This window comes from Jaculus jaculus, chromosome 1 (genome assembly GCF_020740685.1).
Source record: "Jaculus jaculus isolate mJacJac1 chromosome 1, mJacJac1.mat.Y.cur, whole genome shotgun sequence".
NCBI lineage: Eukaryota > Metazoa > Chordata > Mammalia > Rodentia > Dipodidae > Jaculus > Jaculus jaculus.
In genome coordinates, this window is record NC_059102.1 from 260116618 (window position 1) to 260130494 (window position 13877).

At 43.6% G+C, this 13877-nt stretch overlaps 1 protein-coding gene across 2 annotated transcripts in view; it reads left to right on the forward strand.

Annotated features, from left to right (window-relative positions):
• The first annotated feature begins 247 nt into the window (after positions 1-247).
• Nucks1 (nuclear casein kinase and cyclin dependent kinase substrate 1) overlaps positions 248-13877 on the forward strand; it is a 41914-nt gene continuing 28284 nt past the window's right edge. Inside the window, exon 1 of one of the 2 annotated variants that reach the window (XM_004663460.2) lies at positions 248-325. In XM_004663460.2, coding sequence (XP_004663517.2) covers positions 309-325 — 17 coding nt within the window. In that variant the 5' untranslated portion in view covers positions 248-308. The remainder of the gene's footprint in view (positions 326-13877) is intronic. The other variant, XM_045149667.1, reaches the window with a different exon arrangement.

Genomic DNA, 13877 nt, shown 5'->3' on the forward strand with positions numbered 1-13877 from the left:
ATGAGCAGCCGTGCCGGGGCGGAACGCTGGGCGCCTAGCGGGTTTGGTTGCGCCACGGCTTTGGCGCATTTTCGGCTGGTTTGATTCATCCATTTTGAAGAGACGGGGGAGCGGGGGGCTCGTGTAGATTCAGGGGCCCGGACCCAGGAGCTGTGACTTTGAGAAGGCCAGCAGCTCCGGGGGGCCGGTTCGGGCCGCAGCGGCCCCACCGGCCGAAGTTGGGGGGGTGGGGCGCCGAGCGCGCGGGGCGGGGGGGGGGGTTGTCCCGGTCCTTGGCTTCTCGACACGGTCCTGTTTCCACAGCGAACATGTCTCGGCCTGTCAGGTCAGTGCGAAGTCCGAGGAGGCCTGGAGCGGGCTCTGGAGGGGGGCTGGGGGCGAGAGGCAAGGGAGTTGGGCACCGTCCTGGGTGCCACGCACGGGCCTTTCCTTCTCCTTTTCGGGGTCTGCACGCACGCGCCCGTCCCTTGAGCGTGGGGGCCTTGCTGGCGCGCGCCGGGGTGGTGGCGGCGCGCCCGTGCGCGCGCCCCCTCCGTCCGTCGGTCCGTCCGTCCGTTCTTCCCTCCCTCCGGGCTGCAAGGCTTCCTCCGCTCGGCCGGGCCGCTTCCCCCACCCGCCCCGCCGCACTGGCGCGGGCGGGGTGTTCCCGGAGCGCCGGGCCTGGAGGGGGAGGGGTGTCAAGTCAGCGCCCCCCCCCATCAGCCAGCTCCACCTCCCGGGGGGCGGACCCGCGCTCCGCCTGGAGGACCGTGGCACCGGGCGACTCGGTCCGCTCCCGACCCTCGGGATTCTAGAGCTGGCGGTTCGGGCCCAGCCCGCCTCCTTCCTCCGGGTGTCGGCGGGCCACGCCTCCTGGCGGGACGGGGGCGGGGCCCGGCCTTTGCCCCTGGGGGTGGGGGCCCCCAGGAGAGTTTCTGAGACCCTGAAATAGGGTGATGATGGGCGGCCGCTTGGTCCTGCTACTGGTGCCCACCTCGGAGTTCGGAAAGCGTGAACCTGGAAGTTGGCTCTTCGATCCGGGAAATGCGTGCAGCCCGGGCGGCGTGGCGCGGGTTAACCGCACGACCCAAATCCCGTGTGGTTCTCGTGCCCCTCCCCCGGCGTACACGTCTCGGGCATTTCTGTAACCCTCTCGTGCCCTGAACCGATTTGCATTGTACAGGTCACGTTCCGTTAGCCGTCAGACTTGATCCTCACCAATACCAAGAAGTTTGCAGCCCCCCCACCCCCCGCGGCCTCGCCCCCTGCCACCCACTCAGGCTGTCATAAGGAAGGTGCCATGGGTGGAGGGGAGTGGTTTAGGCCCCGCGAAGAGTTGATGTCAATAAATACTACTCGATGCCAGGAGTGGCCACTTCGTCTAGTGCTTTCTGAATATAGACTTAGTTTGGTAATATTTTTGCACTTAGTGTTTCCCCTTCAGTCTATGTTTATTTGCGGACCACACGAGTATCTTTAAAGACTGTTAAAGAAGTTTGATATCTGGGAACGGTTTTGTTCGCCACCAGTATGTCGTTTCTCCCCCCGCCCTTGGAATGATCGGTCTCCTGGTGGCCATGTGGGACTGCATGCCCAGCCCACGCACGAGGATAGAAATGGGAGGCTGGGCTCAGTACCTGCTGTGTGCCGTTCATTCTATAACTCATCTCTACCTGGAAGTTTTGCTGCCCTCTGGGCACAGAGTGTGACTCGGTATACTTCTCTTGGCATCAAATTGACCAAGCTGTACTATCGACGGAAGATACTTTCTTTAGCGTTAGGTAATACAATTTTATGATTTATTTGAGTTAAAAATAAATCTCTCTTGAAAATAATTATTGTGCGGCGAAATTAACGTTCTGAAGAGTTTATAAAGTTTGAAGACCATTTTATTGTAGTGACTTGCTTAATCTGTCTGAATTTGTGTTCCTACATTTAGATATTGGAACAGGAACGGTTTTTTTGTTTGTTTGTTTGTTTTACTAGAAAACTTGGGTTTTTTATATCACCAGGTGGGGGTAAACATTTTCTTCACTTTTTGAAAGCATTTAGGATTTCTGCACTCTTCTTCTTGCTCTTGTCATTATAGATCGATTGAATTTATTGCTCTTAATTGAAGGGTAAAGTCAGTGTATTTGTGGTATTAAGTCTTTAACTAGTAATAAAGCAAAAATAATTACATTTGAGTTTGGTGGTTTGTTAAACTTTTCAATAACAATGTTCCAACTTAGGGAAATGCTATTGTTTCAAAGTGTATGGTTAAATCTACATTAGCTTCTTAAAGAAGCTTAAAGAAGTTTAACTTGTGGCACAAACTTATAATCTCAACATTGTGGGGGTGTGGAGGCTAGAGGATCAGAAGATCAAGGTCATCCTGGGCTACCTGCAAGGCAAGCACTCCAACTTAAGTAGCATCCCTAGCCACCCCCCTCCCCGTGAAAGTAACCTTTTAAAGGCATTTAGAAATGTACTAATTGCCTTGACACCAATTTCTGTATTTTAAAAACTTACTTGTGTGAGAGAGAGAGAATGGATGGGTGTGCCAGGGCCCTCTGTTGCTGCAAAGGAACTTCAGGTACATGTGCCACTTTGTGCACCTGGCTTTGGGATTGAACCCAGGCTGCAAGCAAGTGTCTTTAACCACTGAGCAATCCTTCCGCTTTTTTTTTTTTTTTTTTTTTGAGGTAGGGTCTCACTGTAGCTCAGGCTGACCTGGAATTCACTATGCAGTGTCAGCGAACTCAAAGCAATCCTCTTACCTCTGCCTCCCGAGTGCTGGGATTAAAGGCATGCACTACCACATCTAGCCTTTATCTTATTTTACTATTATTATTATTTTTTTATTTTTGTTTTTAGTTGGACGTGGTGGCACACGCCTTTAATCCCAGCACTCGGGAGGCAGAGGTAGGAGGATTGCTGTGAGTTCGAGGCCATCCTGAGACTCTAGTGAATTTCAGGTCAGCTGGACTAGAGTGAGACCCTACCTCGAAAAACCAAAAAAAAAAAAATTATTATATTTTTTTGAGACAGCATTCTGAGCTCAGGATGGCCTTGAATTCTTGGTCCTCCTGTCTCTACCTTTTAAGGGCTGGGATTACAAGTGTTGCAGGCCCTGCTTCCTTTGAAGCTGACCCATACACATCTGTCTAGGACATTGTTTCTATTTATTCAGTCATTAACTAATTGTTTTGTGGTGTTGGGAATCAAACTAAGAACCTCACACATGCTTAAACACAGGTGCTGTGCCACAGCCACATTTCCAGGAAACATACTATTCTCACAAGATTGCTCTACCTTTTACAAGATTGTCATACCTTTTAGAGTATGACAGCTCAGATATTTGGGCCTTAAATTCAACATCATAGTCCTGGAGCTGGGAAGAAAGTGAAGTAAACTCAGTTCACTGGGGACTAAATGGGGACTTGTGAAATGGGGACAAGTGAAGTACCATGTGTCAGATGCTAGTGTATGCAAAGTTGGATCTAGAGCCTAGATTTTTCTCTTTTTGCTAAATAGCAGATAATATTATTAAGGCTTACATTCCGGAGGTCAGGTATCCAATGTCCCAGAGTCTATGCAGGAAACAAAATTGAAGTGACACTCTTCTTTTTTCTTTTAAATATTTATGTTTCTTAGAGAATGTGAATATGGGCACGCCAGGGCCTCTTGGCCACTGCAAATGAACTCCAGATGCATGTGCCACTTTGTGCATCTGGCTTTACATGGGTACTGGGGAATTGAACCCAGGTCTGCTGGCTTTATGAGCAAGCACCTTTTAACTACTGAGCCATCTCCACAGCTCCACCTATATTTTTTTAAATATTTTAAATTTGTGTGTGCGGGCATGTATGCATTAGTCTGATCTCAGGAACTCCAGATGCTCACTTTTTGCATCTGGGCGACTAGGAAATTGAACCCTGCTAGCAGGTTTTACAAATAAGCTCCTTTAACCACTGGGCCACCTCCAGCTCCTGAAGTCACCCTTTGTGAGTAACAGTTCTGAATAATAAAGCTTACACTTTAACTCAGTCTTTTGGAACAACCTAATTGAAGGTTTCTACTGTTTAAGACAGTAAGGACCTTCTGTGCATATACAGATTTCATTGAGGTGGGGTGACAGCTCAGAGCTCAATGGTCCTTCATTCCACAAAACCTAACAACAAATTCATTTCCTAAAAGGATTTAAAAAAATTGTTTGTATTTATTTGAGAGTGACAGAGAACGTGGGTGCACCAAGGCCTCCAGCCACTGCAAATGAACTGCATATGCATGTGCCACCTTGTGCACCTGGCTTACGTGGGTACTGGGGAATTGAGCCTTGAACTGGGGGGTCCTTAGGCTTCTCCAGCCCCTAAAAGGATATTTTTTCACTTTTTTTACCCTTTTAGGAAGAAAAAAATGAAACCTGGTGAAATGTGGTCAGCTTCATTTCTGTGTGTCCTACTGGATCCTGTAAAACCTAGATTTCTTCAGTATCTGAGTCCTGGACATTTTTAACTTTACAGAGTACTTTGGTTATGACTTAGACCTTCTGAAGAAGGAAGGTAAAATATTATGTATAAAATATGAGAAAGAAAGCTCAGACTTAGGACTTGCCCAGACTAAAAACCTATTTTCTTTTTGTTTTGCTTTTTGGAGGTAGGGTCTCATTCTAGCCCAGGCTGACCTGAACTCACAGTGATCCTCCTACCTCTGCCCTTGAGCACACATACTCGCTCTCTCCCTCAAATAAAATACTTTTAAAAACCTGTAACTGGGGGCTGGAGAGGTGGCTTAGTGTTTAAGGTGCTTGCCTGCGAAGCCTAAGGACCCAGGTACGATTCCCCAGGATCCACATAAGCCAGATGCACAAGGTAGCACATGTGTGTGGATTTCATTTGCAGGGGCTGGAAGCCCTGGCACAGCCATTCTATCTGCCTCTTCCTTTCTCTTTCTTACAATAAATAAATAAATAATAAAATATGTTTTTAAAAAACTTATAACCTAAATTATTTTTTATTGTTTATAGAACAGATAAGTTTAAAAGTTTAAAGCTTAATGGTATTCATGTTATTAGAACTATAATAGCAGAGGCAGCATTTGAACCCAAATCTTTAAGATAGCTAATATTCTTTTGTGGTAACACATCTATCTAGGATTTGGTGTTAAAAATAGTCCCTTTTTTTTTTTTTTTCCAGGTAGAGTTTTGCTATGTAGTCTCAGGGTGGCCTCCAACTCATGGTGATCCTCTTACCTCTGCCTCCCAAGTACTAGGATTATTTATTGATGAGGGAGAAAGAGACAGATAGAGAACGGGCACACCAGGGGCTCTAGCCACTGCATAGGAACTGCAGACACATGTGCCTTCTTGAGCATCTGGTTTATGTGGGTCCTGGGGAATCAAACCCAGGTCCTTAGGCTTCACAGGCAAATGCTGTAATTACAAGCCATTTTCCCAGTCCCCCCAAGTGCTAGGATTAAGGGTGTATGCCACCACACCCCACACCTGGCTGGCTGGCTGGCTGGCTGGCTATCTATCTATCTATCTATCTATCTATCTATCTATCTATCCATCCATCCGTGTGTGTGTGTGTGTGTGTGTGTGTGTGTGTGTTTTTCCTGTGCCAGGGATTGAACCTAGTTAGGGCTTCATGCATGCTAGTTAGATAAGCACTCATCCCAGTTATGTTCCTAGTCTGAGAAACTTTTTTCTTTTTTTTTTTTTTAAGAGAGAGAATGGACATGCCAGGGTCTCCCAGAGACTTGTGAACAAACTCTAAACCTGTGGGCCCCTTCTTGCACATGTACGACATTTCATGCTTGGATCACTTTATGTCTGGCTTCCTGGGACCTGGAGATTCCAACATGCGTTCTTAGGACGCAAGTGCCTTAACCTCCGAGCCATCTCTTCAGCCCCTGAGTACTTTTTTTTTTTTTTTTGAGGGAGTGTCTTGCTCTAGCCCAGGTTGACCTAGAACTCACTCAATGAGTACATTCTTTTAGATGTAGGTTTTTAGCTCTATAGAGAAAGTAATTTAGAAAAAACATAGCCAGAATATTTTAATATGAGCCCTTTGTTCAATATAGTTATAAAATTATTTTCAGGGCTATTTTAAAATTAGAAGTATTAAAATTTAAAAAGGCTAGAATTTCAGAAACTAAGTCCAGTTTCTCCAGTTTACCAGTGATGATTTTAATACTCAAGGAATTAGAGTGTAGGAGGTAAAAACAAGGCTGAATTTATATTTACTGTATTTGATTCCACCTCAGAGAATATATTGCAGGTCTGCCTCCTAGTTTGAAACCATTAGGTCATACATATTTGTGAAATCTTTGGAAAGGTAATAAGGTACATGTTCTATAAGATACTTTTTTACATTCACCATTATTGTACTTTATTTAATAGAGAAATACATTTGCCCTTGCAAAAATAGCAATTGCAAGTTTACAAATAAAACAACAGACCTCAAAGTCATGATGCCAAATATTCAACTTATAACCAACAGAAGTAAATTGATTTGTTTACAAATGGTCTATGGCACTACAAGCTATCAAAAGGTCACCAGAGCTTAAAGAAATGGTTATGAAATACTAATACGGTTTAGTATACTCCAGCAATCAGGTCATTGATGTCTAATAAAAGTCTTGAATTTTCATACTAAGGACATAAAGATGGTGAATAAATAGCATTTAATTTCAGCATTTGGGAAGCAGAGGTAGAAGAATCGCTGTGAGTTCACTACAAAGTGAGTTCCAGGTCACCCTGGGCTAGAGTGAGACTCTACCTTGAAAAACAATAAAATAGGGCTGGGGAGATGGCTTAGCAGTTAAGTGCTTGCCTGTGAAGCCTAAGGACCCTGGTTTGAGGCTCCGTTCCCAAGGACACACGTTAGCCAGATGCACAAGGGGGTGCACGCATCTGGAATTCGTCTGTAGTGGCTGGAAGCCCTGGCACGCCCATTCTCTCTCTCTCTCTCTCTCTCTCTGCCTCTTTCTCTGTCACTCTCAAATAAAAAAATTAAAATATTTCTAAGAAAAACCCAAAAGATTGTGAAAAGTCCTCTTATTTAGGTCAAGTCAGGGTTTTACACTATGTAAATTATGAAAACATTAGTTTTCATAGCTTTTAAATTGTGACTTGGGGGTTGTGGATCTTTAACAGTATAGATAATATGGATAAAAACAATTGGGCTGGAGGGGTGGCTGTTAAGGCATTTGCCTGCAAAGCCAAAGGACCAGGTTCTATTTCCCAGAACCCTTATTAGTAAGATGCACGAGGTGGTACATGCATCTGGAATTCATTTGCAGTGGCTGGAGGCCCTAGCATGCCCATTCTCTCTTTCTCTTCCTGTCAAATAAGTTAAATAAAAAAATATTTTTTAAAATGTAGATGCTTACAAAGCCTGATAGTGTGGGTTCAGTTCCCCATACCCACATAAAGCTAAATGCTCAAAGTGGCACATATGTCAGAAGTTTGTCTGCAATGGCAGGAGAGCCTAATGCATGTGTGCATATCTGTGTTTCAAGGTAGGGTCTCACTCTAGCCCAGGTTGACCTATGTAGTATTCACTATATAGTCTCAGGGAGGCCAGGAACTCAGAGCAATCCTCCTACCTCTGCCTCCCAAGTTCTGGGATTAAAGATGCGTGCTGACATGCCCAGCTCAAAATTACTGGTTTTTAAAGTAATAAAATTACATCTGAAGTTGATAAAGCTGTCACTGAGTGACTTAGGTAGCAAGTGTTCTGCCTGATTCTTTACTCATACTCAAAAGTCACACAGCTATGGGCTGGATAGATGGCTTAGTGGTTAAGACACATACCTGAGAAGCCTAAGGACCCAGGTTCGATTCTCCAGATCCCACATAAGCCAGATGCACATGGTGGTGCATGTGTCTGGAGTTTGCTCTCAGTGGCTAGAGGCCCTGGCGTGCCCACTCTCTCTCTCCTCCACCCCTTTCTCTGTCTCTAATAAATAAATAAAATTTAAAAAAAAAGTCACGCAGCTATTCTTGAAGTAAGATGTGGTAACCTCATTTCATGTGTGAGGCCTGAGGCTTGGAAAAATTAAATATCTGCCACAGTTTTTATGACCATTAAGAGAAGCAGGAATTTGAATCAAGTGTACAATCCAACATCAGTGTGATTTTATGTGACAGTCACAAGGTATTCTGTTGTTGTAGCACACTGTCATCTTTGGAAGGGTTGTAGTTTATAATAGGACTTTTGTGGGGAGGACTAATTAAAGTTTGCGTATGGGGATGTGGGAAAAAGTTCTTGTTGGAGTGAGCAGGGTAAATGAGTGAGGAAATTCACAGAAGGCATACTTTTGATGGGGAAGGAAAAATATATTTAGTGAATGCCTTTGGGAAGGACTTGTGTATTTTGGGTGATCTTTTAAATTTATTCATTTTACAATATGAGGGCATTTCTCCCTGTGGAAAATGAAGTGAATGCATTTCAAAAACACAAAATTGTAGGCTCATTTATTTTACATGTAAACATAAATGCATAAGCAAATCGAACACAGCTAGCCATCAGTGATAATGAAAACAACTGAGTGATCGAGTACAGTGTGAGGAACACAGTTGATCACTATAATTTGTCATGGTAAAAACCCAAAGAAAATCCATGACATTTGTAAGCAACAACTCCTATTATAGAACTTAATGCATTGAAGTTAGAAGGACACAAAGAGGAAGATTAGGAATTGGTTGAATTTGATAAAGGTTATACATTAGAGCAAGTAGTTGGTTTTTTGAGACAAGATCTTGCTATATAGTCCTGGTTGGGCTGGAACTTACAGACCAACTGCTCTCTCAACTCATGTCAATCCCGCCTCAGCCTCCCTAGTGCTTGAATTAGACATCACAATTTCCAGCTCTGTTTTTTGAGCCCATCTTAATGAACTTGCACTTCTGCCTTCACTACCCAAATGCTGGGGTTATAGGTGCGTGCTGCCACACCCACCAAGTTCTTAAAGTGCTTTAAGTTTCAATTAGTGAGAAAACTCATTCTTTTTTTAAAGTTTTTAAATTTTTCATTTATTTCTAAGCAGAGAGAGGAAAACAGAAACAGAAAGAAAGGGCATGCCAGGGCTGCTGCAGATGGACCACGCATGCATGTACCACTTTGTGCATCTGACTTTATATTGGTACTGGGAAATCGAACCCAGGCCATCTGTCAGGTTTTGTAAGCAAATACCTTTAACCACTGAACCTTCTCTCTAGCCCTGCAACAGTTTTATAAGCCTTCCTGGACCAGAAATTTTATTTTCTTGGTGCACAATCAAAATGCCCACTAGAGGCTTTGGAGCATGACTCAGTGGTAGAGTGCTGGCCTAGAATCCACAGGGAGGGCCTGGAGGTGAGGCTCAGTGGGAGGGCTTGCCTAGCATGGAGAAAACTAATTCTTTTTTTTGTTTTTAAATATTTTTAAAATACAATTTTAATTTTTTTGTTTTATGTTTATTATTTATTTGAAAGTGACAGAGAAAGAGGCAGAGAGAGAGAGTGAGAGTGAGAGAGAATGAGCATGCCAGGGCCTCCAGCCACTGCAAACGAACTCCAGACGCATGTGCCCCCTTGTGCATCTGGCTAACATGGATCCTGGGGAATCAAGTCTTGAACCAGGGTCCTTAGGCTTCACAGGCAAGCGCTTAACCACTAAGCCATCTCTCCAGCCCAGAAAACTAATTCTTGAGTATAGCTCAGCAAAAGAAACGGGTATTGGGATATGTGCTTCAGCCTCCAGTAGATGTGGATAGTGGAGTTAACACTGGGACTTCATTCTTACAAGACATTTTATAATTTTCAGACCTTTTGCTCATCAGGTCATTTTAAATCAAAGAATACCATTTATGAAGAAGAAAGCTGGTTTCAAACAAACATTGTTAGCTTCTTAACACTATAACTGTGGGACATCATCCACATAATCTTTGTGAATGTTGTCCCTCTGTTGTAAAGTGTTATCTATTTCTTGTCGTTAGAGAGAAGTAAATGTGACTTCATTACTCTAAATTCAGAAGTAGCTTTTTGAATTTTTTTTCCCATACAGTATCTCTGTAGCCCTTGCTGGCCTGGACCTCTATGTATTTGAGGATTAAATATTGTTTGAGCATCATTGCTGGTCTTTGAAATAATTTCAAGATCAGGAGACCATTGGTTGACTGCCAATGATTTTTCAACTGGATAGTTGTGTTTCCTGGTGATTCACTTTTGAATTGTATACTTAGTTATTGCTACTAAATGCAATGATTGTCAAGGAGATTTCCTTTACAGTTACTTTTGGTTAGAGTGTAGAATCTATATCTGGTAAGATAAAATGAGCTACTAGAAAAACTGAAAATAAGCTTGACTGAGAAAGTAGAAGTCCATCCTGCTGTATATGTTGGGTAGGATATCAGACACAACTGTTTAATTCTCTGAGGACAGCTGACCTTGTAAAGATTCATAAGAATACCTCTCTTGATGGCTTAGTGGTTAAGCACTTGCCTGTGAAGCCTAAGGACCTCGGTTCGAGGCTCGGTTCCCCAGGTCCCACGTTAGCCAGATGCACAAGGGGGCGCACGTGTCTGGAGTTCGTTTGCAGAGGCTGGAAGCCCTGGCGCGCCCATTCTCTCTCTCTCCCTCTATCTGTCTTTCTCTCTGTGTCTGTCACTCTCAAATAAATAAATAAATAAAAATTTAAAAAAAAAAGCCTTTAAAAGAATACCTCTCTTTCTTTCTTTTTTGGCCTGGGCAAAGTGACTATTAGTGAAAGCCAAGATTATGTAGGATTTAAGAGTTATCACTGGGGCCCTTCTTGCAAAGGTGGGCACAGTACTGGTTGTACTGCATCCCCCACTTGGTTGGGCCTGTCTTCTCCCTAGGCTGCCGTGGGAGTTTGACCTCTCACTTTCCCAGCACGGGCCAGCTACTTGTAGAGTGGGCAGGGCCTTCTTCCCACAGCTGGGCTAGGGTGGCCTCATCTTCCATTGGTGTGCCTTCCAGGAGCTTGATCTTCTGGGGTGATGCCCTCCAGGGAGCCGCATGAGCCTTCATATGGGTCACCTCAAGGATATATAGCTCCTGGACAAAGAGCTGCATGTTGACGACTGATCTACTGACCAGGTGCGGGGACACATGTCCTCCCCACCCAGTGTGTCAGGTCACTTTTTTCATTTGAGAACTTTATGAATGTAATACATATTGGTCATATTCCCATTGGGTTATATTCTTTACGTAGCCTCTCCCCTACCCCATTCCACTGAAGGCCTTCCTCAGTGGGGTTAGCCATATTCACAGTGGGGTCATAAATGCACCAGTCGGTTTCTGGGAGGGGGTGATGCCTCAGTGTACACGTTCCCACCTTGTGGCTTTTTTTTTAATTAATTAATTTATTTATTTGAGAGCGACAGACACAGAGAGAAAGGCAGATAGAGGGAGAGAGAGAGAATGGGCGTGCCAGGGCTTCCAGCCTCTGCAAACGAACTCCAGACGCGTGCGCCCCCTTGTGCATCTGGCTAATGTGGGACCTGGGGAACCGAGCCTCGAACCAGGGTCCTTAGGCTTCACAGGCAAGCGCTTAACCACTAAGCCATCTCTCCAGCCCCCACCTTGTGGCTTTTTACGATCTCTCCCCCCCCCCCCCCGTTTATTATTTATTTATGAACAGAGAGAGTGTCATTGGGTAGCCAGGGTCTGTTGCCACTGCAAACAAACTACAGATGTATACACCACTTTATGTATCTGGCTTTCCATGAGTACTGGGTACTTGAACCTAGGCAGGCTTTGTAAGCAAGTTCTTTTAACTGCTGAGCCATTTCTCTAGTTCTGAGTGCTGGGATTAAAAGTGTGTACCACCATGCCCAGCTGACACCCCTTTCTTGATGACTTGTTTTAACAAGAGTCATTCTCTAAAACGAGACTTTCAGAAGTTTTGCTGTGTAATTGTGTCATTTAAGAACAAACACTGAAGAGACGGCTTAGTTGTTAAGCGCCTGCCTGTGAAGCCTAAGGACCCTGGTTCAAGGCTCGATTCCCCAGGACCCACGTTAGCCAGATGCAAAGGGGGCGCACATGTCTGCAGTTCGTTTGCAGTGGCTGGAGGCCCTGGCGCACCCATTTTCTCCCCCCCCCCACCTCTTTCTCTCTCTTTCAAATAAATAAAAATTAAAAAAAAGAATGAAACATTGCACAATACCTTTTGTCAGAAAGATTCAGAGAAGTATTTCTAGCCTTTTTTGTGTGTGGTGATAGGAATTGAACGTAGGGCATTGTGCATTCTAAGCAAGTACTCTACCACTGAGCTATTTCCCCAGTCTACTAGCGACTTTTAAAAAAATGAAAATTTTGTGCATGTACATAATGTCTCTTGGCCATAATATCTTCCTGTTAGTAGTCCCTCTTGACTTTGATGTCTCTGTGAGACTCACTGAGTTTAATTAGGTTGCCTATATAAGTATGAGGGGATTATTTACCAGAGCACAGCAGTTCACCAATAGTTACACCACTAAAGAAAAGATCTTGGGCTAGAGATGGCTCTGCAGTTAAGGTGCTTGCCTGCAAAGCCTAAGGACTCAAGTTCAGTTCCCCAGTATCTACATAATGACAGTTGTACAAGTTAGCGCATATGTTTGGAGTTGGTTTGCAATGGCTGATGGCCCTGATGTGCCCATTCTCTCTCTTTCTATCTGCCTCTTTAGCAACTGGCTAGGAGGTATCCTATCCCTAGCACTGGGATTTTCCCATAGCCTAGAGCTTCTGGGAGCAGCATTAGCCACTTATACAGGGTAATTCTGGTGATCTCCTAATTTAAAGTTTTAGAATTTAGGGAGAGGGATTGTTAACCACCTAGTCCACTGCCCAAGAAATAGCACCTTAGTTATGCTTTGCGGTTGAGACCTGATGTGGACCCATTAGATAGCTCTGTGCTTAGAGCCTATCAAGACTGTTTCATGAGCCTTAGTTCTGTCCTTCCCCAAAGGTCAGACGCTTTTTCCCATGTTACGTGAAATGTCTTGGATTACTTGGATGTGTTTTAATGGGTTGGTAAGCACTTTGTTAGGCTTCTGGCTTCTCTTTGGTGATTGTGTTAGACAATTTAGAAGATTGTGTTGTATTTACAAATAACTGCTGCTAACTGAAAATGTCTGCATCTAAAACTCACCAGTCTTGTCTATTTGAGACTTCTCTGACCCAAGTTTAGTTACGTCTATTTGTTTTGTTTTTTATTTCATTTATTTGCATGCAGAGAGAAAGAAAGTGAGAGTGGGTGCATCTGGTTTTACATGGGTACTGGGAAATCGAACCTTGGCTTTTAGATTTGCACGCAAGCACTTTAACTGTCGAGCTATCTCTCCAGCCCACAGGCATTGTGTTATGCAACTGAGTTTGAAATAATGTCAATTAGCTCCCTTGTGAGAGCAGTATAAGAATTAGATTATAATTTCAACCAAGTGACTCATCTCTGAAGTAACTGATGGTTGTAATTTTTAATTAAAAGTCATCAGTAATATACAAAAACACTTGTTCTTTAGCTCAGTAGTCACCTTCATTTTGACTTTTGGAAATATCTTAAGACACCTAATTCAAGTTTCACTTGTAAAATGTAGGTAAGTTTGGAGACAGCTGAACAGGTTTCATGAATTTGGGAGCTTTTAAAGTTTTTCACATGTCAATATTCATTTCGAATGTTTAATAGGTATGTCTTACTGGCGTATTCAAGATACACATTAAAAAACCTTTTGACAGATTACAAATTGGAAAATTATTTAATGAAACAATTTTTAATTTTTTGAGACATTTTTAAAAGACAGATTTATACTCTGATTCTGGATTTAAGCTGTACCACTGAGGTATAATCTTAGTCACCAATTTGTGCTCTTAAAATACTGTTTTTAGTGTTTGTTTGTTTGTGACGGTAATACTGTGTAATGCA